Source organism: Nyctereutes procyonoides, unplaced genomic scaffold (assembly GCF_905146905.1).
Source record: "Nyctereutes procyonoides isolate TBG_1078 unplaced genomic scaffold, NYPRO_anot_genome, whole genome shotgun sequence".
NCBI lineage: Eukaryota > Metazoa > Chordata > Mammalia > Carnivora > Canidae > Nyctereutes > Nyctereutes procyonoides.
In genome coordinates this window covers 21,000,001-21,023,176 of record NW_026575131.1, presented here as the reverse complement: position 1 = coordinate 21,023,176, position 23,176 = coordinate 21,000,001, and the positions used below count along the sequence as shown (strand labels likewise).

General features: G+C 40.6%; 1 protein-coding gene and 1 long non-coding RNA gene across 17 annotated transcripts in view; one reads left to right on the top strand and one right to left on the bottom strand.

Moving 5' to 3' along the window:
- Nucleotides 1–23,176, bottom strand: part of FOXP1 (forkhead box P1) — a 582,432-nt gene that overhangs the window by 21,504 nt on the left and 537,752 nt on the right. For all 15 annotated transcript variants that reach the window (XM_055342934.1, XM_055342933.1, XM_055342948.1 and 12 more), the window contains 2 exons: nt 22,932–23,019; nt 9,623–9,706 (listed from right to left, as the gene is read on the bottom strand). In XM_055342934.1, the coding sequence (XP_055198909.1) occupies nt 9,623–9,706; nt 22,932–23,019 (172 nt within the window). The remainder of the gene's footprint in view (nt 1–9,622; nt 9,707–22,931; nt 23,020–23,176) is intronic.
- LOC129521476 (uncharacterized) overlaps nt 4,520–23,176 on the top strand; it is a 39,809-nt gene continuing 21,152 nt past the window's right edge. Inside the window, exons 1-2 of one of the 2 annotated variants that reach the window (XR_008666819.1) lie at nt 4,529–4,563; nt 20,053–20,234. This is a non-coding gene — a long non-coding RNA (uncharacterized LOC129521476). Of the gene's footprint in view, nt 4,564–20,052; nt 20,235–23,176 lie in introns of both variants that reach the window. The other variant, XR_008666818.1, reaches the window with a different exon arrangement.

The following is a 23,176-nucleotide window of genomic DNA, read 5'->3' as shown; positions in this document are numbered from 1 at the left end:
AGCTTCAGAAAAACAGTGAGTAAGCAGGCATCTGAAATCCAGCAGGAATAATGCAGGGGACACCCGGCTAGTTTTACTTCTGTAAGTAGATGCTTATAATTGACTGAAATAGGAGATGAGTTCTCATGTAAAAACAGTTTACATAGTAGTTAGTTCAAAATCTCTCTGGCCATGTTCTCCTGACTTGTTGGTGACACAGGAGTCTTCCAAAGACAGTGGAAAATGAGTGGAGAATGCAGAAAGGGGTGACCTGGCACAGCGAAGCTTGACAAGATTTGGGTCAAAACATTTCTTGAGTCATGACTTCAAACCCTCCTGGGCTGCCTACTATGCTTGCCAAACCTCAAGGAAGGTGACAGAGTCCTGGTAGCACCAGTGAATACCAACACTGTAGAAGCCATCAGTTGGGATACATTACTCCAGACCTGAGCTCTCCAACAGCACTTTGTCAATTGTGCTAGCCAGTACGGAACTGTTCTTACTTTTTATCAGAGTTAAACTTTTGTTTAAACAGCCACACGTAGTCAGTGACTGCCACGCTGGCCAGCACAGGGCTAGGCTACTTAACCCCATAAAGAAACTTCACCAATGGGAGCCAACAGGGATACTCGGCCTATGACTGCTACTAAAATCAGTGGCACTGGGGCACCTGGGTGGCTCAGTTGGTTGAGCATCCAGCCCTGCATTGGGCTCTGTGCTCAGCGTGGAGTCTGCTGGAGAGTCTCTCTGAGCCCTGCCCACCCCCCCCACCCCGCCTCAAATAAATAAATCTTAAAAAGAGTGGCACTGATCCAGTAAGACGTCATGGGGTTATATCAGTTGGCAAAGACTAATCTCTGAAAGCTTAATGTATAATCTTCATTAAACCAAATAGAGGACTGGACTCTATTTTAAAAAATGACATGAAACACATTGGGAACTGTAAAAATTATTTTTTTCTTCGGGTTTCAAATGCTCAGTAATATAATGGAATTAAGAGAGGAAATGAGTAGTATTTATTTAAAATCATATGAAGGAAAATGAAGGAGTAAGGTTTCCTTCCATTAAACCTTCACCTTGAAGTGCTTCTCTTATTAATACTGAAAAAATGGGCCTGTTCCCCTTACCCTGAATTTGTCCTTCCAGAAATACTAAGTCTGGCTATACTACAGAACTTGGCCATTTACAACATATTATTACAATTTACACAGAATTGGTTATCTCAGATACTTATAGCCGGCCCCAAATCCAAGAAACCTAGGCAAGTAGGTTTATTTGGTAACATGTTCTCAAACCTGATTTTCGATCATTTAACAAAATAAGTATTTCACTATTGCAGTAGCCCTATGGATAAGGCGTTACTTATGGAAGGTATTCAAAATGGGATTCTTCTGGGATCATAAAGAGGACATTAAAAGTTCCAGTTTGTTGAGAAGATTCAACTCTACTCATACTCTAGTAATGAAAAAGGCCATGAGAATGCTTCTCATATGTTTAGGGTAGTTCCATTAAAAATAATAATAAAATAAAAACAAGGAATTCGAAGAAAAGAAAGATCAAATATTGTTAGGTAAATATTAATGGAGAAAATGTAAACATGGTCCTGCAAAGGGGGAATGGTGGATTGAAAGCCTGTAGTTGTGCTTTCCTTTTTAACTCCCCTGGTGAAATGCTGACTCAGTTAATGCCAGACCTTTCCCCCAGCCCCCATGTGGGAGAAAAGCAAGTTCCAGAGAGGACCACCCCCCAGCAAACTGGGCCAATGCTGTGAGTTGCTTTATTATTAGTGCTGGAAACCTGACTTCATGACACCTATTTGAGGACTAAGTGTTTCCAGTTCAGAGTAGCAGCCACGGAATGGAGCAGAACTGAGAAGCCACCGGGAAGGTTGGGGCTGACCTCCTCTTTGCCTTGGGCCTTAATCACTACCAAGTGCAGCAACAGTATGTATAAGCATCAGCCTAAGCAACGGGTCAAGGGAATTAGTGCATGAAAGGCCACTGCTCATAAATATACAGCTTTTAAAACTCAGATGCTGCTAGGCCTAAAAATATCCAAACATTCCAGAAAGGCATGGATACCATTTGTATAAACCATACTGTAAGCCACCTGCCACTGTGTGGTTTCACCTCATTCTCATACCAGGATTAATAAGGGACATGTCACTGCTCACGTTTTACAGATGAGTAAACTGAGGCTCATGATCGATGAAATAACTTGCCTATATTCACCACCAGACACACACTCGTGATCCTAGGCTTTCAGTATAAGCATCTCTTATGCCCAGTTAATGGGAAAAATAATCATTAACCAGTTTCATTTTTCTATAGGCTCATTTTTGGAAAGGATTCACTGAATAGCTTTAGTCCCTACTTATAAATGACATTCAATAAATACTACTGAACAAATATAAGGCACATGAAACCAAAATGACAAAAATAGGGACAGAACATTCGTTCGCTGCCCCTGAAGGTCCTACCATCGAATACAGACACCGGTCAAAGGACATTGTGCGTGACAAACATAAAGCGATTCTGAGGACTAATTCTACTTTTTGGCTTTTCCGTTTAAACACAGTCACCTAAACACCATAACTTTCTTAAACACGTAATGAGAATTATGAATACAACGGCTGCAAGAAACGTGCCGGCTGCTTTCCCATTCTGTGAGGAAGGGGCACCCAGTGCAGTGGACTCGAAAAAAGCCAAAACTCATGTAAACATTCGGCAAGTAACAAATCCATCTGTGGTGCTCACACAGGAGAACAGGCACGTCACGTGGTACTGTGTCATAAAAGGTGAAAAGAATGGGACATCTGTAGCTTTTACTAAAGGTCTTAACACCTGGACTGTGTGTACCGAATGAGCAATAGTGAAAAATAAAATCCCTGCAGGTTAGCACAGCCCGCAAAGAAATACATGGTAGAGTTTTCTGGAGGGTTCTGAACATAGGTAGCAAATGGAAATAAACACGAAGCCAGGGGAGAGCAGAGAGGGGGCTTACCAGGCTTGACAAATGACACCGTGATTCACACCCACTGCTGGGCTGTCTCTAATAAGCCACAGAGGAAGCAGCCAATCTCAGCTAATTACCAGATAAAAATGTATTGTAAGGGTTCTAATTAGGAGACGCGGACGGAGGTGATCTAATGATTAAATGCTGCATTCGAGTGACCCTACCATCAATGTGCAGTGGTGCAAGATGTCACTGGAATATTTTGTAGAAACAGTAATTTTACTTCGAGGAGGGGAGGCAGTAATATTTGTAATGATGGCTGTGAGGTAAACTAATTAAAAGACAGTTCCTACAGGAAGAGGGTGGCTGAGAGCAGCTGTGGCCATTCCACAACCAAGTGCCAAGTCTCAATAGAGGAACGGCAGTCAAGTGGAAAATTTCTGCCTGACCTCTGCCCTTGCTATTAATTTGCAGGAAAACTAATGACACATATACATATTCCCACAAAATTGTTCTAATTGCTAATTTGCCAAAGGAGCCCAGATTCCAAATTAAACATGACTGTAGTCTGTGAGGGAAGGAAGAACAAAAAGCCGTAAACTCCAAACAGAGGGTGCTTCGCCTCTCGGAATCATTTGAAGGCTGAACCAACAAGTTAATGAAATGTCAACCTTGTCAACTGCTATAGAAGTTTGTTAACTTTTAAACTTTTGTTTGATGATCACATGCTTGTCTTGAGGAAAAACCATCTTCAGGGAGGAGGGTCACGAGGGAAAGAAAAGATGGAGCATGGGGAAGGGTTCAAAACAGGCTCTGTGTTCAAACCAAACCTGCTCTTCTAATTAAGGTCTCTCTGAAAACAGTGGATTCAAAAAAAAAAAAGAAAAAAAGAAGAAAGAAAGAAAAAGAAAAAACAGAAAATTAATTACAGACTTAGAACGGAAGAACAGATCGGGACTGGTGTGGGTTTTGCTGTAATCTTGAAATATTCATCTTAATTGTAAACTATTAAATCTTAATATAATCATCAATTAGAAATGAAAGCATATGTGCTTCGTGTTTCTGATTGTAGTTAAGGTTTTAAAAGAGATATATATATATATATATTTATATATTTTTTTTTTTTTTTTTCCCCGGGGCATGGAGCAGGAAGGGATCGGACTGGGAGGGTTTCTTTTCCTATTTTTCTTATTGTGTGTATTTTCTATTTAAAAAGAAGTTGCTATGTTTGGAAAAGTTAGTAACTCTGATATTTTCTACATGGCAAGTTTCCGTCATGTGATGATTTCGGCAAAGATAATCGCTTTGAGGGTCTGGCCAGAAGTTACATTCTTCTATCACTTGAGATTGCTGCAGGGTTTTCTTTTGTAAATCTCCGGGTGCCCTTAACCACCGTCCCCCCCATCCCTACCCCAGCTCACTTCCAGAAAGACTGTCCTGGGGACTGTACCCGTCCCAACTGCTAGGACCCTGTCAGCCGCCTCGGATTCTGCTGAGTCCTTTTGTAAAAGATTAATCTTTAGTTTTTAAACAGTAACCTCCTCTCTTCTTTTAAAGATGATGAGTCACTCACATTTTTAAAAAATAAACAAAGCGCTGATGTAAACCCCGGACAGAAACAGACTTGTCGTAAGTATTCCCATAAGAACTCATTTTTATTTTTGTTTGTGCTCTTGCCTCACATGAAAACAGATTCTGAGAACAAAAGACAAACCTGAAACCCAAACACTGGGGCACCTCGCTGCTTAGTAGGGACTTTGAGGCTCACAGAACTCGTTTTTCTGCTCTTGGCTTCACTGCCCTGAGCGGGCTTGAGGCCTGCTTGAACGGCACACCGTTTCTAGACGTGAATCGGGGGCGTTCAGAGGTGGCCGGCCTTTCTGAGGGGTATCGGGCAGCGAACGGGAACATGGTGGAATGGGGCTGGGGGGTGTGGTGGTGGCTGGGGGGGGGGGCTTCATGAGAAACACTACAGAAAAACAGCTTGTGTGGACTGTGCTAGGGAATCGTTTATGACTGCCTATGATTGTTTCTCTAGGCCTCAAGCAAGGCTGCAAGCAGCCCAAAGGATCAGCCACTGCTTTAAGAGTTAAAAGACCCTTTTTATAGAGGGGGGACACTTTGTTTTTATAGCAGCTAAAAACTATTTCGAAACAGTCCTAATTGCTATGGTTGGAGGAAAAGAGAATGCGTAAAAAGGAAAATGTAATACTGCATTTTGCTTCAAATATCCAAGTTCCTGTAAACGTTTTATAACATTTTCATAAAGAAGGATATACTACCTACGCTATAATTACTTGCCCACCAAATCTGTAGGAATGTGGTTTTTCCAGGATCAGGAGTTGTTTTCTGGTGTGCAGGAATACCCCGAAGCAAGGCGTACCTCTCATGTACTCCGGCATTATAAAATACACTTTATAGGATTTTCCTGACATTATGATAGGGAAGTCTTCTTAAAAAATCCTTAACAGCTTAATAAAGTCATGACACAGACATGCTTCTTTTCGTTGTTATTGTTTTGTCCTCTGAGTTACGCTTCCCTCCAAGGAAATAGCTCAGCAAATTCTCCATGGAGCAAGCATGGGGACACGAACCCCCAGCAATACACTTTGGTGTTTACTTTGAGAATGTTACCGTGTTTGGAACCAAAGAATATCCATCAGTCTCATGAGGATCGTTTACTCCTGTCTGATTTTTTGCTTCTCTTCACACGGAAAGGAGAAGAATCTTTTAAAACTCAAAATATAGTCAATTTGGCCCTTCTCAACGTATGTCAAGAAAGGCTTTTCCCATTGTGCATCCCCAACTGCTAAAATATACAGCTGCTCTGGGAAACTTTTACCTATCTTTTCCATGCAGGGCCCAGTCTTCACAAAATTAAAAGCTTACAAATAAATTCAAAACCAGAAAGCCTTGTTTATCTGACGCTGGCTGGTCCTTTGCTTCCTCTACACTGGTCCTTGTGACATGCCTTCCTCTCCCCACTGCCTTCCTCAGAGACCCACAGACACACGCACCTCCTCTGAACCCAAGGAAAGACTCACAGATCTGACTCCTGTCCATTTCTTCCTTTTCATCTCCGACACCACTTCTCCCAGAATCCCCACTGTAGATCGGCTGTCCTATTGACACATGGCATGATCATGCAATGAGTGTGTGTGGTTGTTTGTCCCTCAAGACTCCACAAAGACCTTAGAGGCAGGGATGGGGCTCTCTTGTTTTATTGCTCTGTGTTTTTAGCAGCATACTTAATACATACTTGTTGATAAAACAGCTTGACTCGAAACACAGGAATTCTGTTTCCAAAAATAATGTGCTGTGTGAGTTGTCCTGGGTATGACTATGGAAGCAAAGGTTTTCTTCGATATGAAGTGTCTGAAGGCAAGTGGAGGGGGAGATGTGCTACTGAAAGTATCCAAAGAACAGTAAGGCTCCCCCACACACGTCCCAGTGTGGGATGAGCTTACAGCTGTGCCTAAACACTCAGGACCGTCCTGAGATGAGCATATTCTCCATCTACCCAAATGGGAAGATGAGTTCTACAATAGGGTCCAAGGAATGTGTCTATGAGCTGATATAAGGACAATCCAAGAAGGTTTTGGCAGTTTGTCTGATGCAATGAAATAGGGACTGGTTGGATGACTGGATACAACAAATGACACTTACCACCCAAATGGCATTTAGTGAAAAGCAACGTTTACAGAAAAGCATTCTATCACTTAGTGACTAAGAATTTTAAAATAAACATGAAGTTCCTTTTAAACAGAAATGGAAAAAAGAAAAAACCTCATCAACTTACTGGCAAGGATATAATGTGAAAGTCCCCATCTATGGTTAGATTTGAATCCTGGTGGCTGCTTATTTCAAATCAAAGATTCTAGAAGGATATACTATGCATTCTATTATTTAAGGTGGAATAAATTAATTACAGGCAAAAAGGAGTATTTTGCACCTTAGAATCGATCATCAGATAGCTCTGTATCCCTAAAGTTGAAAGAATCAAGGGTCTGCTAAATGTGTATGCCTCCCCCCCTTTTTTGGCAAGGAAAGTAAAAATTTATGCAAAACACCACACGTCTACCTTTTATAATTAATTTCCCAATGCCTCACCTATACATATTTTAATAATTTCTGATTTATAAGATGGTATCTATAATAAAATTTTCTATTTTCCAATAAATGAAAAGAAGGTAGGTTCACTCTGGCAACAGAGTGTCACACAATATCTGCTTGTCAGGCACCAATTTTTACTTCTTACATGTAAGTTAAAGGATAAGGAATTTATAATGCTGCCTGTGAAGGGAACCACTTTTCATACACAAATGTGATCTTTTTTTTTTTCAAAGGGTAATACAACAGTACATTTACATAAACTAATCCAAACAATCTATGTATTTGACAATGGCAAACCTCACACAGACGGCCTATTGTTGGTTTACATCTTGGAGTTCTTTATATTGGCTTGTAGCGCTGCTCTAGCTGTCAAAGGTTTGACTTGGACACTAAATAAATGGTTATAGAAGTGCTGTGCAGCGATATTGGACTTCTTTGCAAAAGAAAACCTGCTGTGTATGAATTCAAAAGCTATTAATTTTTCAGTCAAAAATATTCGTGCCTATTTCTTTTAATAAAGAAATACTGTGCTGAGCTACTAAGAGATAATGTTGACTAGTGGTAGAGAATTTTCAATAGAACAGTTAAAAATAAATTTAGTAGGAGGTCCCCTTCAAAGTTATAATTTTCTAGAATGTAAAACATTTTTTTTTTTTTTAATACTAATCAAGACAAACCTTCCTTCCCTGTGCCTTTCCCCCATGACTGCTTTTCCCTGTTTACTGGCTGCTTCACACTGGTCCTCATGGAGATTCCCAATGATCCTTTTGTGGCCTATGTAGGTTTACCTGTATGGCGCTTCCTGCCAACACCTGCCCCATCACTTACTGAGCACCCCATGGGGTCTCACAACTCCACTTTCATACCTCCTCCTCCCAAGGAGCCCCATGATACAACAACATGAGTCCATCCTAGACCAGAGTCTGGAGTCCACACATTATTCTATCCACTGCTTTTAATCCATGGAGGAAGTAGGAGATAATCTCTTTCTCTCTCTCATTACTAGGTTTAAAGACTCAGATTCCTCATCCTGGGAAAAAAAAAAAAAATCCCATCTCAAACAAAGCAGTGTGACCAGAGTTCAGAAGGTAATCGATTCCCCTAGCAATTGGCTGTGCCCACTGGAGAACTCCATCAAGTCATTTCCAGGTCTTACCAACTTGCTTTAGCTGGGCTCCTATTATTCCCAAGGACCCTCCTTAAAAGGAGGGAGGGGCTGATGAAGGCAATACAAACAGCACAGCTGACTACTGTGGATTCACAATATCAAACGGCCTAGGTTTTTGTTTCCCTTTCTTTTTGGTAGCCTACACATTCAGTCCTCTAGCCATTTACTGCAAAACACATGGAAACTAAGGGTTCTTTCCTAGTAAAAATGGATGCGCAAAGTGTTTAATGATTTTATGTCCTATATCTCAGTAATGTGTTCTGTTTCAGACATTAATTTTGTCTGCCAACTGCATCTTGGCAGGCTACCATATTTGCTGGGTTAATAGTCTGACTCCGTTTTATTTCTATCACCATAAATCATACATATATGGGTGTATGTTTGCTTTATTTATAGAAAAAAATCAGTCAAAACAGATAAACCAATACTTTGCCATTACGCTGCATCATTGCATATTGATTAAAATTGCTGGTACTAACTATAGATTGTCAACGCTCAATTAATTTTCACACAGTGACTCCAAGCAAAATCAAATAAAGGCAGTGTACCTTTAAATTTTACAAATCTTAAAAATCAAGAAGCACAGCACTCTCTCCATTTTGAATAATCAGTGGAAGCTACAAGGAGATTTTTAGAAATATAAGTATATGAGAAATACAACTGTTAAAGCGATCAATTTATAGCAAGGAATGAGGCCCAAGACAGGATTTGGGGTTTAGAAACCATCCTTCTGCTTCGATATTAACTGTCTGTGCTTGGATGGCACTCTTCAAGGTTAAGGAAAAGGGAACAAGGCAGGAAGTAGGAGATTCCTAAAAGTTAAATGCAATTTCAGTGAACCGTGTTTGATCTCCCACCTGAAAAAAACGAGTAATATTCACTTCTAACTGTCTAACAACCATTGGATGCCCTCCACAATTTTAGCCTCCAATTATTCCAAGAGTGTGTTTTCTGTTTCTTTCCTCTGTTACAGTTAGACTGGACTAGCCCTCACTCTATTTCTCATACCCGCTGTCTCATGGCTAACCCAGGCTGAAATGCCTTCTTCTTTTGACTCCATGGTCTGTCTTTTGCAGAGCAAAACAGAGCATTTGGAAAGATTTTTTTCTCCCCCTTCCCAGTGACCTATCATAATATATTTTCATACCCTGCTACAGTACCAGTCATCTGTCTCGAAGAGCTAGTTGTTGGGCCTCATGGCTGGGGCTCTGTATCATCCTCTATCTTCTTAAGTGCCCTGCACACTGCTCTCTTCATAAAAGATACCCAGAAACAGTCAACTCAACTCAGATCCTTCAATACTAACAGCTGCCAGAGGAGGCTGTCCTGCCTCCTACACTTGAGGTGGGGAAGCAGAGAAAAGATACTGTAGGGTTTTGTTCCCTTGGTGTAGAGCTTGGTACTTACGGGCTGAGGGGCGGCTTTGGGTTCGGTAGACTTCACGTGCAGATGGGTCATCATGGCTTGCAGGCGCTCTTTGTCTTTTGCAAGCTAGTGGGGGAAGGAAATGCTCTGTTATTTCTTTGAATACAGATGCATTACTATTTTAACATCCAAAATGATACATATTTCAAATTAAACTATAGCACCATTGCACATGACAAAATCTTTTTCATTGCTTAATCGTTTTGAAATCTACACAGCCATTGCCAAACTCGAAGTAACTGGAGGTGTCAGTGTGAGATTTCTCAACACAAGATGCATTAGCTTTTAACTGGGAAGTTCTAGACCTGCTGGCACCAAGGAGTCCCATGTAACACAGACAGCTAAAAGACAAAAACGTGAATCATGCCTATTAGCCAATCTTATTCATGAGGAAGCCAAAGGAAAACGAGTGAGGTAGCTAAAAACTCATAAAATTCATCTTTTGTGGTTGTGGAAAAGCTCTTAGACACATGGATACATTTATGCAGAATTAACTTCTAACTAACTTTAACAGGTAGGCATAGATCAGCACCGTGCTGGTGAGCAATACTGGCAGGGCCTGCACGGGGCTCCAGGAGATGGCAAGTTCTAATATCCAAAGGAATGCAGAATAAGCTTAATCATTCAGTTATTCAATGTATGAGTACCTACTATGTGTTGATCTCATCTTAAAAAAAGTTAAGTCCTCTCATGGCACAAAAAGTTATCTTCTGAAGGCACACAAGCTCCTAGTCAGATATACGTTGTAGGCACTCAGAATATTACTTACTGGATTATACTTTATGCTTGCCCTGAACTGTTTTAACCTAATGATATTTTTGATAATTCAAGACAGCTGGGTACAGGGGAGACAAAATCTAGGTAGTTTTGCCACAAGCATCTTTGCCACCAGCATTTTTGGCACATAACTCATTGGCCATAAGACAATTTTACCATAAAAGATACAATCATGACAAATGAGGGAGGGGCATTCCTGAAAAAGGATAAAATGAAACATAAAAAACGAGTAACAAAACAAAAAGCCTTCTCCTGTGAATAAAAAACATTTGAATTCATTCAAAATGTACAGTGTGGAATGATGGCCATACAGCACAAGTAACGGGTTTTATTTTGTGGACTATACTGAAGCACTTCTTCAGAGTATCATTACTTTTTTTTTTTCTTACTCTCATTCACCCTCATTCAGCACTGCACGTTTTCTTTTATCAAAAAAATTTCCTCCTTCATTACGAGAGGTATCAGTTTCTAAATACCAGGATACATGTTTGTAACTGAGCTCTGTATGGCACTGTGAAAGCCTTCTACACTGTTGCTTGTTCTTGGCATATGGTCACATGTCCACTGAGAGGCGTTCCAAAGTTCTATGGGACATGTAGGTTGGAAACTCTGTGCCACGGTATACACCATTATGAGGGCCAAGATTTATATAATATAAAAATGGAAGTACTGTGTCAATGGAGAAATGAAATTAAACTGTCAAACCATACTGTCAGTTATTATTATTTTTTTAATCTCTTAGGGCCAAATTGCCTTTGGACAATTAGTTCTGTGGTACAAATGACTGTGGCAAAGAGGTCTATAGCAAAGATGCTTATGGTGAAACTGACAGACATGATAATAAATACCTCTGTAAAGTCAGTGGGGAGTACATCTCCAAAAGATAAAGGCAGAGTTAAGAGAAGAGCTGTGGAATTTGGGGGAAATGAAGAGATTAATGAATGGGTGAGTGACGAGAGAAAGAAAGAGAGAGAGAGAGAGAGAGAGAGAGAGAGAGAGACACTGAGAGAGTCTTAGATCAGCACTTTTATAGACCATTTGTCCAATACAATGCCTTACAACTGAGGAAGGGCTCATTTCTTCTATGTCACATAATTAACCTTATGTCTTCAAATTATCAAGTTTTGGGAGCACTTCGCTGGCTTAGCTGGTACAGTGTGTGACTCTTGATCTTAGGGTTGTGCATTTGAGCCCCACGGTGGGTATAGAGATTGCTTTTTAAAAAAAGGATTTTATCTACCTACCTACCTACCTACCTACCTACCTACCTACATGTGTATTATTTGAGGGGGTGTAGAGTAAGAGAGTGCAAGCAGGGGAAGGGGCAGAGGGAGATAGAGAGGGAAAGAATCTCAAGCAGACTCCCACTGAGCACAGGAGCCTGATGGTGGTCTCAATCTCACAGCCCTGAGATTGTGGCCTGAGCTGAAACCAAGAGTCAGAGGCTCAATGGACTGAGCCACCCAGGTGCCCCTAAAATAATTTTTTTTTAAATTTTTTCAAAAATATATTTTATTTATTTATTCATGAGACACACACAGAGAGGCAGAGACACAGGCAGAGGGAGAAGCAGGCTCCCTGCGGGGAGCCCGATGTGGGACTCGATCCCAGGACCCTAGGATCACAACCTGAGCTAAAGGCAGAGTCTCAACCAATGAGCCACCCAGGCGCCCCTCAAAAATATAATCTTAAAAAAAAGAAATACGAATCTTTTGTAAGCTGAATTATTCCAAAATAGAAGTCAAATAAGACATTTTCAAATCAAGGTGTTTTCCAAGGGGAAGGAGTGTCTCAGCAGTTGGGAAAAGACAGAGGAAAGGGAAAAGGTAGGAAAGCAAGAGAGAAAAAGCTCTCGGCTTATCCCTGGCTGGATGACTCAGTCTCAAGCCATATCACATTTGATTTTTTTTCCTTTTTATTCCCTTGTGGTACAGGGAGGAATAAATTAGGAAGAAAAAAAAGCCTTACAGTGTTAGCATTTATCTTTCAACAAACAGGAAATGAAAATGATACCATATTAGGAGCCACTTTACGTTATTCATCCTCTGTGCTTTAGTAAGTTATTGAACGGCCAAACTAAAAGATGCTCTGAACACATAATGCCAAAGGAATTTAGTTTTCCAAAGTGGCTCGGTTAGAACAATTAAAATGTTAGCAATGGCATTTTTCAACAGTTATTTGTATTTCTGTAGATTTTTTTTTCACTGTGTTTTAATTTTTTTGATGTTAGGACCAAAATATTCTTAGAATTTTAAATAATGTTTTGTCTTAAAAGTTATCATGGGGCAGAAGGCATGAAGGCATATCTATTATTCTTTTTAAAAACAAGTACTCTGCTGCACTAAACATTACAAGTTAAAGGGTGAGAGGTGATATTTACTTAAGAGTCTGATGAATATTAATTGTGATTTAATTTGGGGGTAAGTATTGTTGATGCAGCAATTAACCAACACAGGAGAAGGAAATCCAAATTCCCAGCATCAAAAGGAATCATCACCTCTATATTCCATTCAGATGTCTACTGTGCTGACCTTTTACTGGTCAAATGTAGTAACACCATGTTGCAAACACATACCTAGAGTGTTTGTACACACACCCACATCCATAAATCTTGGAGGTTACTGCCAAGGGAGACAATTTCTCACTTTTCCATGAGAATATTAACGTAGAATTCATTGTCCATTTTGAGAACTACCCCGGGTCCTTATTTTGCCTTGCACTCAATTCTACCGTCCTAGTTCTGCTTTTTATTTTTTTATTTATTTTTTAACAAATGATGTGCAAGGTTACAGAAAAAAGACAAAAATCCAAGTTTCTGTTTCTGTTTGATGGGTGCTAACTAGAACTTACTATATTCTTGGATGGGTTCTGGATTTTCACCATCAGTGAGCTGATCACCTCTAACACAAACCCTTCTAACAATTAAAGGGGGGAAAAACACCTGCCAAATTTACTTCTTGTTGTTTTAGGCAAAAAAGGCTAATATTTCACACCTATTAAAACCATATCCTCTCTCTGCAGGGGCTGGGCTGTATTGCATTTTTAATATTCACTGGCCCTTCGAAAAGCTTTCTGATTCTTTATTACTTTTTATGCCATCATTCCATGAGCTCAGCATCCCTATCCATTTTCACGGCATCCTTTCATTATCATAATATGACAATACAAACATTTAATATTAGCAAGTATGTATTCCAGCATTTCCTCATAAACTGAATCCCATGAAAAGCAAAGAAAAGGAGGATGAGAAATGTACACCAAAGGTCAACTAAAAATTTGGTTGGCAAATTAAAACAATCTCTTATGTTGTGCTCTCAGAAATTACTCTCTAAATGCTTTCCTGGTGGATACAGGGGGCGGGTATCTGGTATTAAAAGAATGCCAACGGGCCAAACAGCTGAGGGGCCCTGCTCGTACAGTGTTTGCTTCTTAGCAGGTTGCTGCTCAATTTTGGAGAGACAGCAGAGTGAAAATGGATGGAGGTCGTGGGCACCACAATCAGAATACACTGGATTCAAATTCTGGCTCTATGTCTCTGAGCACATTATGTAACCTTTTTAAGTATTTAGTTTCTTCTTCTAAATATGGAATAATAATCTCTGAACTCTGAAGGGTTGTTTTGAGGATTAGATAAGTTCTTGCACATAACAGGCTTAGCACAGAGCCTTTTAGCACTTTGTGGATGCTCAAAAATATCTAACTTTCTTTAAAGCAAAGTTAGATCAGTCTAGTCTATTTAGACTTCTACTGGTTGACCGCATGCTTGGAACCCAGGTCCATGTAACAGGAGTTCTGTGTAGTTTGCAGGTGGCTTAGATTGGGAGATAATTTTTGATGTTTTGAAGAATGAAACAGAAATTGTAGGAAAGATGAAGCCCATTGCTTATGGATTTATTTCCTTGACTCTCACTGTCTCTTTCCCTCATCCTAGGCAAATGTTTTTTCTCCCCTTGGCTGATATAGGTCATCCCCTCTTCTATTAGCCATGGCCTCAAATGGTGTTTTAGCCAGTCCTGGCTGTGAAAGACTGGAACGTGTGTATCACTCCGGACACACTGATAACCGCCCAAGGCGAGGAGCTCCATTCAAGGTCTTCAAAGATAAAAACTGAGGAGATTAAACTCATTCTTTTAGCAGAGAAAACGGAACATGGTTTTAGGTTCATTTAACATAATCACTTTATATGTTGTCTGGAGGACTAATCATTTTAAGCCCAATTTGGCGGTTCTCACTTGTGAGAAACAAAATCTGAAACAAATGAAGGATTCTGGATGTGTAAAAATGCTAGAATTACCAAGAACAGATGAGAAGAAAGGACCAAGTCACTCACTTGATTTCACAGAAGCAAAGACTGTTGTGGCTACTTCAAATCCTCTTAAGACCTACTCTTAGATTCTATAGTTGGGGACACTGAGGCTCAATAGGTGAACTTACTCAAGATCATGGAGCTGGGAAGGGACAGAGATGAAACTAGAATTCCAGCTACAGGATGCCTGACTATCAGATGCTCCTGGGATGCTAAATGCAAACACAGATCTTTGCCACTCTTCCCATCTGCTACACTGAACCACTGATGCAGGACCTCCATGGCAGGGTGAGATGAGGAGCTTCAGCAGCCACTCGACTTTTAGGGGCAGGGAAGTTGGGCTCATTCCTGTACAATGATGATCCCAAATTTAACTGACTGTGATCTCACCCAAACCTGCTAAGCCCAATATGCCAAGAGAGGGAATGTGGGAGTAAAAGTTTTAATAAGGACCCCAACATGTCCGGGATTAATGCACTAGTTTTGGGAGACAAGACTCCTGTCCATAGACTGAGGAAGTCCTGACAGTGGCTGTCTCATTTTACATACAATGATGATCCAAACAGAACTGACTGAGGCAGAGCTCATCCAGTTCCATGGGTCTCTACCATACATAGGATCAAAAGAAGAAAAACAAGGGGAAAAAAAAAAAACAAAAAACAAAATAGCGACTTAGAAGGAGGGAAAATGAAAATCTTCTACCTAACTGAGTAGTTACCAGAGTTCTTTTTGACCCACTGTATCAAGCTATGGTCATTCACATGCCTTCAAAGCTCAGCACCAGTGAAAACTTATAAATGATTTCTTTAACACAACCACAGCTCTCAGGTGGGAGGCAACCTATGGCTCATTTCACCCCAATGGAAGAATTTCCCTACTTTTATTGTATTCTATCACCATCTTAACATTCCTTACGTGTTATTATTAAAGACTCTCTTGACATTTAAAGCAGACGCACACTAATACTCAGTCATAGTCTAGGAATTCTAATGCTCCCAGAGTTAAGCAGGATTTTAAATTATGAAAAATAAGTGTCTTGGTTTTCAAAGAGGGAACATGGAAGTGAGAAACCCAGAGAACCCCTCTTCTTTTTCTTGGCTCCAGTCACAAAGCAGTGACAATATGCAGCGATGATGCCATTAGAACTTCTTCCCCCACGTGGTCTGAGCTTACTCAGGGAGAGTCCAGGAGGTTCTGTGAGGCCACTGCTGTGAAGAACGGTCCTGAGTATTGCCTTCAGTGGCGTTAGAGGGGCCCAAAGTGGGACACATCACAGATAATATATTTGCAAAAGTCTAGGAAGCTAGTGTGATTACAAACAGTAATGCTAATGGTACAGTGATCACACGTAAAGTCCCTACAGTAATTGATCTGTGTTAGGCTTAATGTCTCCCTCTGCTATTGAAACTTGTACACTTTTCTCCCTGCTGACATTTTCTTGGAGCTTACAGTTCCTGGTGCAGATGATTTAGAGAACTTCCAAGGGGTTCCTATGTCACTAAGTTCCACCCTTGTCTAGCTGCCATGGATTGCTGAGGAGGGAGCTCCAAGGGGCAGAGAAAGGCATGGCCTCACAAGGCAGGTTTTAAACCCAGTGATCTGCAATGCCTTGGGGTAATACACAGAACCTCAATGAGCCATGATGACCCTGCATGAAAAGTGCCAGGTGGAGCGCCATACAAAAGGAGGCGTGAGCTACACAGGCTGGGCTAGAATCTCAGGCCTTTGGCTTTGAACAAGTGAATTAGACCTTGTAAACTTCGGTTTCCTCATCTGTGAGAGGAGAGGCACAGAGAATTGTTTCTGACTCAAAAAGCCAATAACTGTGAAGGTCATCAGTGACTTAGTAACACCTTTTCAAAGGAGAAGAAAGGCGCATGCTCATTAGATGTCTGATGTATACTGATTTCCAAAAGTTCTGTTTTTCCTTTAAGAAAATGACTCTTAGGATTGAGGACACAGGGAAGTATCTACTCACAGGTAGGTTGTGAGGAGTCCATGAAGTTAGGGGTATGAAACACCTAGGATTGCCTTGGTATCTAGTAGGAACTCAATAACTACCCTTTCAAATGGCTTCCCAGGTCCTCTATAAATTACAAGCAGAACAGGAGGCATTAGACAGCTCTCTTCCAAAGCCAATGGATGCAAAGTAATCATCAGGGTGAACAACTCATTCCCCTTTGCCAGGTACTTTCCCAGTTTCGAAACTGGAAATCCCAAGTCTCAGGAAAGCAAACTGTGAAGACTGGTCATCCCACTTCTTGAGGAACAGAGAGATGATTTCAAGAACGAACATACATTCTTCCACTATCCTCCCTCATACTACGATCAAGGCAAATCCTTCAATGGCTCTTTCCTCCTGGAATGTACTTGCTCCTGCCCCTTCCCGGGTCAGCTCCACAATGACTCCTGTGCTTCCTCTGAGAAACTCTGCCTGGTGTGGAATTAAAGACGTGCTAGTCTTCCCTCACGGCCAGGCTGCACAGTACAGGAAGGAAGAGGCTGCCTTGCTTATCTGCATCCAGTGCTCAGAACACAATAGGTGCTTGATAAATAGTGAAATAAATAATGGAATCAAATTATTAAAGACAAAAGGTCCCACCCCATCACTACCACCCTCCTGCCTGGTCAAACCTCCATTGGTTTGGTTGGCTCTTTTTCCTCTTGGCTGCTTTCAATATTCACTTTAAAGGGTCTGTAGGCTGAGGGACTGCAGGAATCCTGTCCTGAGCCCTGTCCCCTGACACATGCTGAGCTGTGGATGCGAGGAAACATCGGGTCTCCAATGCTTTTTTTCTTCACTCAAAACCCATCTTCATACCCAGGGAGGATGTTCTGACAATTGAGCAAGGTCACATGATCATTAAAACCAACATATATCTAGTCAGAAAAATTTCTCTATGCCATGAATGTCTCAGCTTTCTGAAGAGAGAAATCTGTCAGAAGACTTTTCCTTATCTGTTAAATTAGATGCTTTTCCTTTTTCCCAGGGTGGAATTCTGACCTAGTCACTAAGATAACTTTTGTGCCATCTCATTCACAACTTAATGGTTGAGATAATTCATAAGCATTTCCCACCTAAGTGAACCTGGGCAACTAGGTAACTAGGTTAATATGAATATTTAAATCCCTGAGGCCATCCTGGCTGGTGCTCGAGTATCAAGGAAGCTTCAGGTGTTCTCTTACACTCCTGCCCATGGCATCTGGGTGGGCAAACTATTTCCACATCCTGTGTCTCCAGCTCCTCTATCTTCTGTGTCTATGTGTGTATGTGTGCAAGCACATGCACATGCACATTTCATGACCTATAAAACACCGTGCATATTGATTGTGGGAACATCATCCCCCTCCAGCTCTAACCTATCCTCTTGTCTGCACAGCATCCAGAAGACTGTCAAAAGAAAGCATCTAACAGATAAACTCCTAAAATATATTCCCTTACCTCAAACAGTCATGTTCTGCACCCAAATGATTACCATGATGTCCGTCTACCTTGATGTTAGGTACTTATGTGTACAGTGCAAGCAGTGCACACAAAGTCTCTACAATGTTGGGCTTCCAGGTAACAGATGGAGTTAACCACCACTGAGTCCACTGCTACGATGTCAAAAATTACAACTGTCTTTGTAACAGTGAAATGTGGTTAGAAATATTCAGAAAGGCTAAGAATGCCACTAAGATGTCTTTTCAACCCCTCTTTCCTCTGAGACCAGTAATGGGAGGTAACATGAGACATCAATTAACCATTTTGTTAATAAGTTCCACATAATGGGTCCACTAATAGGAAAACATGCATTACATATTGTGGTAACTTCCCACAAAAATAAAAACAGTACGCATGCATCTTATACACGATGTTGACAGAATGGGCCTGAGTCAGACTTCATGGCCATCATCGTGATTTCTGCCTTCTCGCCCTAACTCTTAACGTTAGAATTGTGAAGGCTTTTCGTGTGACTCCAGTATAGCGTTACGCAGATATAGCGCCAAGAAAGGAAGCATCTCTAGCCACGATCCCCTTGTTTTCCACCTAATTCTTGAGGAGAGGTTCATTGGAGGTAAGAAACACAAGGGCCTTCTGTTTTGGGTCAGAGTGAAGGGTTCTGGGGTTTAGATCCGTGGGACTAGAAATAGACATCATTCATGTGGGTTTCATTCATAATGGTCATGTCTGGTGCTAGCTGACAACCTACAAGATTCTCCTATGGAACCCTTTCACAGTGATGCTCCAGGGTAGACATAATGAACCTCCACTGATCTATGATGTAAGCTCCATTTTGAGCTTTTTGGGTTTGTTTTTCTAATGGGGGCACACATGTGACTGTGCTCGCAGATGTAAATGCCAGAGACCTAAAGTGCTGTGCAGAGAAGGGCCTTGAGAGTCTGGCTGGTAGGGAGAGACTGCTCCTCCAACAATATAGAGATCACCGTTGGGGAACTTACTATTGCATCTTTGATGGCTCTCTCCTGCAGTGCTAAGTTGTGCAACTGTTTTTCAAATTCAAGTTAATGAATGGTAATTCTATAATACACTTGGAGGTTCAGGTACTTCCTGGTCTGGGGAATGCCTTCTTTAAGGCAAAAAAAGTAGTCACGGGGATGGTCATGCCCAGGGCATCCTCTCTAGAGGAGGTAATGATTAATCAGTGTGCTGTGCAGAGAATGGGGGGATGATGCCTACGAGCAATAAGAGAGAGGCTGTTCAAGCATGAGAACACCTCTTCAAACTCTTCTGGGCCGCTGCAGGGACCTGGTTTCCCCAATAATTCAGGTTCTATGGGCACAGCAATTGTTCATTAAGTCAATTAAAAAGTGCATTTTAGACACGGGTACAAGAAATGGCAAATGTGACAGTACAGACATGGAGATGTTGAACACAAGAGGAAGAGGAAGCCCACAATGAGTACAGCTGGTGGTTTGAAGTGTACCTTGTCTCACACTGTCCCACCTGTGCCAGTCTGCCACCCAGAGACACTCCATCTTAATCTTGACCTCTCAGTTCTGGCTCAGGGTGAGGGTTCTTTAATAACTAAAAACAGTTAACATATTCTTATATATTTCATCTGCTTGGACAATATCTAATGGATAAAATTGCTTTGACTTGGGTTCCTTTCTAGCACTGAAACTCTTTTGAGCATGCTTCTGGTGTTTTCAGGAACCCATCAGTGTCAGCTAGCACTACCCAAGAAGAGGAGAGCAGCACTGGAAAATTATTTATCTACAATCTGTTTTTCCTTTAAAATATAAGAACCAGGAAAGCAACCTTAACCATTTAGCTCACCTTTGCCACCCTTTTACTGGCTTCAGCTAAGTTCCTGCTATGTTACAGGCTCTGGATAATGTGTGCTAAACGAACTGGTAAAATAAATAGATAAACAAATGAATATCCATCAGCCTGATTTCCACGATCCCCAAGATGGACAAATACTTGTTACGTGAAGCTGCTGTTGGGGAAACCTGACCAGTGCGGTGACTAGAATGGTTTCAGACACCACAGTGAAGAAGGAAGAGGTAAGAAGGGGTTAGGAGACATTTAGATAGCCCAGAACCTAAGGGGAAAAAGTTGCTGTTACATAATGTGATGCAAATGGGTTTTCTGAATTCTCTGGAGCAGAGGTTGTTTGGCAAACTTTGTAAGAGCCAGCCAGACAGTAAATATTTTTAGCCTTGCATGCCACAGGGACTCTTTTGCAACTACTCGACTCTTCTGTTTTAGTGCAGAAGCAGCCATTAGCCATAGCCATAGATAATGTGTCAATGAATGCACATGGCCATGTTCTAATACAACTTTATGTATGGACACTGAATTCTGAATTTCACATAATTCATTCTTATTTTGATTCTCTCCCCCCTAAATTATTCAAAATGTGAAAACCTTTGTTAGCTCTTGGGATTTGGCTCATAATCTGCAGTTTGGCAACTCTTGCTCTTCACAAGCATTATGCTATCACCTTAACTCCCTTGGCCTCTGAAGAAACCAAATCCTTTAGAGCGAGCCTGTCCCTTCCTTTTTTTAAAGCAAACTCTCAAGCAAAAATATTACTAGGAATATTATGGGTAACTACTATATAGTAACTTCTGGCCAGATGATCTTCTTTGATTCATATCACAAGTTGAAAACCCTAATTTCAGTTTGATTTAGGGCTGAAGAATAAAAGGAAATCTATGAATAAATGAAATCCAAAATAATCAAAGAATCCTTCTAATAGTCTGCAATGCTCCTAGGCCACACCCATCAAAAAATAACATAAAAGCTTCCAGCAGAGAACCACTTAACTTACTGATGGTCTAACTCCTTTCCTTCTCTTGCCAGCTCTTGGGGAGAGTGAGGAATAATGAATAAAGCAGATAATCAGTTCCTCAGTATTGAACAACAGCCCCACACTCAAATCTGGAGTCTGGAACACCTACTTGGGCAAATTGTGACACTCTGAAAAACACTTTATTCCAACCGAATGTTAAGAATTTATCAACTAAATAAATGCAGGAACTTAAATCACTTTATAACCACTAATACATAAAGATTTAGGTAGCAAGAGCCATAAAGTTGTTCTGTTGAAACCAATTTCTCAAGGGCTAACTACACATCAATCAGAAGTGAACTTTGGGGATGAGTTAAATGACACTACTGTTTTCCTTCTGAATAAACATGCTAAATTTAAAGATGTTTCCAAAGACTTATGTAAAAATTTGGGGATTTTATGATGTGCCCTTTGCCTGTATGAATATTTTACTGTTCTCATAAGTTCATATCTGTAGTCTGAATTAAAAAATATTAACTAGCTAAAGAAAATAACTTTTGAGACAATCTTACTAAAAAAATGTAATTTATCATATAAGATGCTAACTAATTAAAAAAAAATCCTTTCTATCCTGAAAAGTCACAACAAAAAGTTTAAGTATGTTTTGGCTGATTTTTCTCTGCAACTATTTGAAGCTGTAAATGACTTAACTCAGTAAAATTCCAAATGTAATTATCTTCTGTACTTAGCCTAGGGCTCTCCATATATCTCGGCATTGCTGTCTTGCATACAAAATAGGCTTTTCGATGGCTGGTAACAATATAATGTACAACATTGTTTTAATTTCCCCTAGTCGGCTAACCTCTTGCCTACACTAAACCAGCCAGAGGAAGAAGCCACAGTGAGTCATCAAGCACTCAAAAGCATTTTGGAACTCGGTTGCATAAATGGGGTTTGCAGGGTCAGGCTTTTGCAATTGTACATTTTAATAATCTCCATTTCTGACCCAATTTTTACTTTTAGAAACTAATTTTCTATTAATTATACCAAGAATGGAATTATTGTTAAAATATGGTGGTTCATCAACAAGTGACATCAAGAAGTAGAACCCACATTAAAAAGTGCCCCCCATTCCTCACAACTATGATCCACAGGGAAATAGGCAGAAGTTTATTTTCTAGAGTTACAAAATACACTCCACATGGCCCAATGGATTGCCAAATACTAGGTTTTATATGTATATGTGTGTGTATATATATGTATATGAAAATATGTATGCATATTATATATTATACATTACATATCTGAATACATGTTTGCAGGTGTGTGCATGTGTGTGCATATTTAAAATGTATGCACTGAACTCTTGTTCTCAGTGACTGAGAGAAAAGGTGACAAATTAACATGAGGAATAAATCCACATGTGGCTTCTACGTTAACTTTTGACAGTGTGTGTGTGTGTTTGTGTGTACTTGCTGCTGACACTCGAGTGTGCTTTCCACTCCCATCCATTCTCTCTCAATCTCACTCCCTGGCTCCTCTCCCTAACTCCAGGTTACCGATATTGGCAACTCAGGGGACTCACATCAACAACAGATAAGGTGCAAGTTTTTTTAACTTCGAACATTTTCCATTTGCAGGAGAAGACACAGAGGAGGGGAAGTGAGAGAGAGAGAGAGAGAGAGAGAGAGGGAGAGAGAGAGATGGAAAGAAAGCTCACAGAGGTAGCGGGGCGTTCGAGGCATACACAGAGATGCACAGAACTTTGAAACATCTGAGCAGCAGCTCCAAAGAAGGAGCTGAAGGTGAACCTTCCCCAAGAGTGAAAAAGAAAAGAAAGAAAGGACAACAACAAGTTTTGGACCTTCCATTCAATAATGAGTACACAGGAACTCATTTCAGAACACTACAGAAATTTGGAATTTGAGGAATACTGAGGTAATATTAAAAATAAATTTGGTTTTACCTGTAGCTCTAACTGCTGTACAACCTGCATTTGTACTCTACATTGAGCTGTACTTCTATCGTCCAGCGCATGCTCACTGTTGAGATGTCTGCAACAATACATAGAAAATCATTAAGTGAAATGGAGAAACAAAAAAAGGAAAATATAAGTTACCAGGATGTTTAAGCATCAACTAGTTGGGTCTAGTTCGCAGCGGACAGTCCATTTGTGAACAGCCTGCACTTCTCCATCCCCACCACTGAATA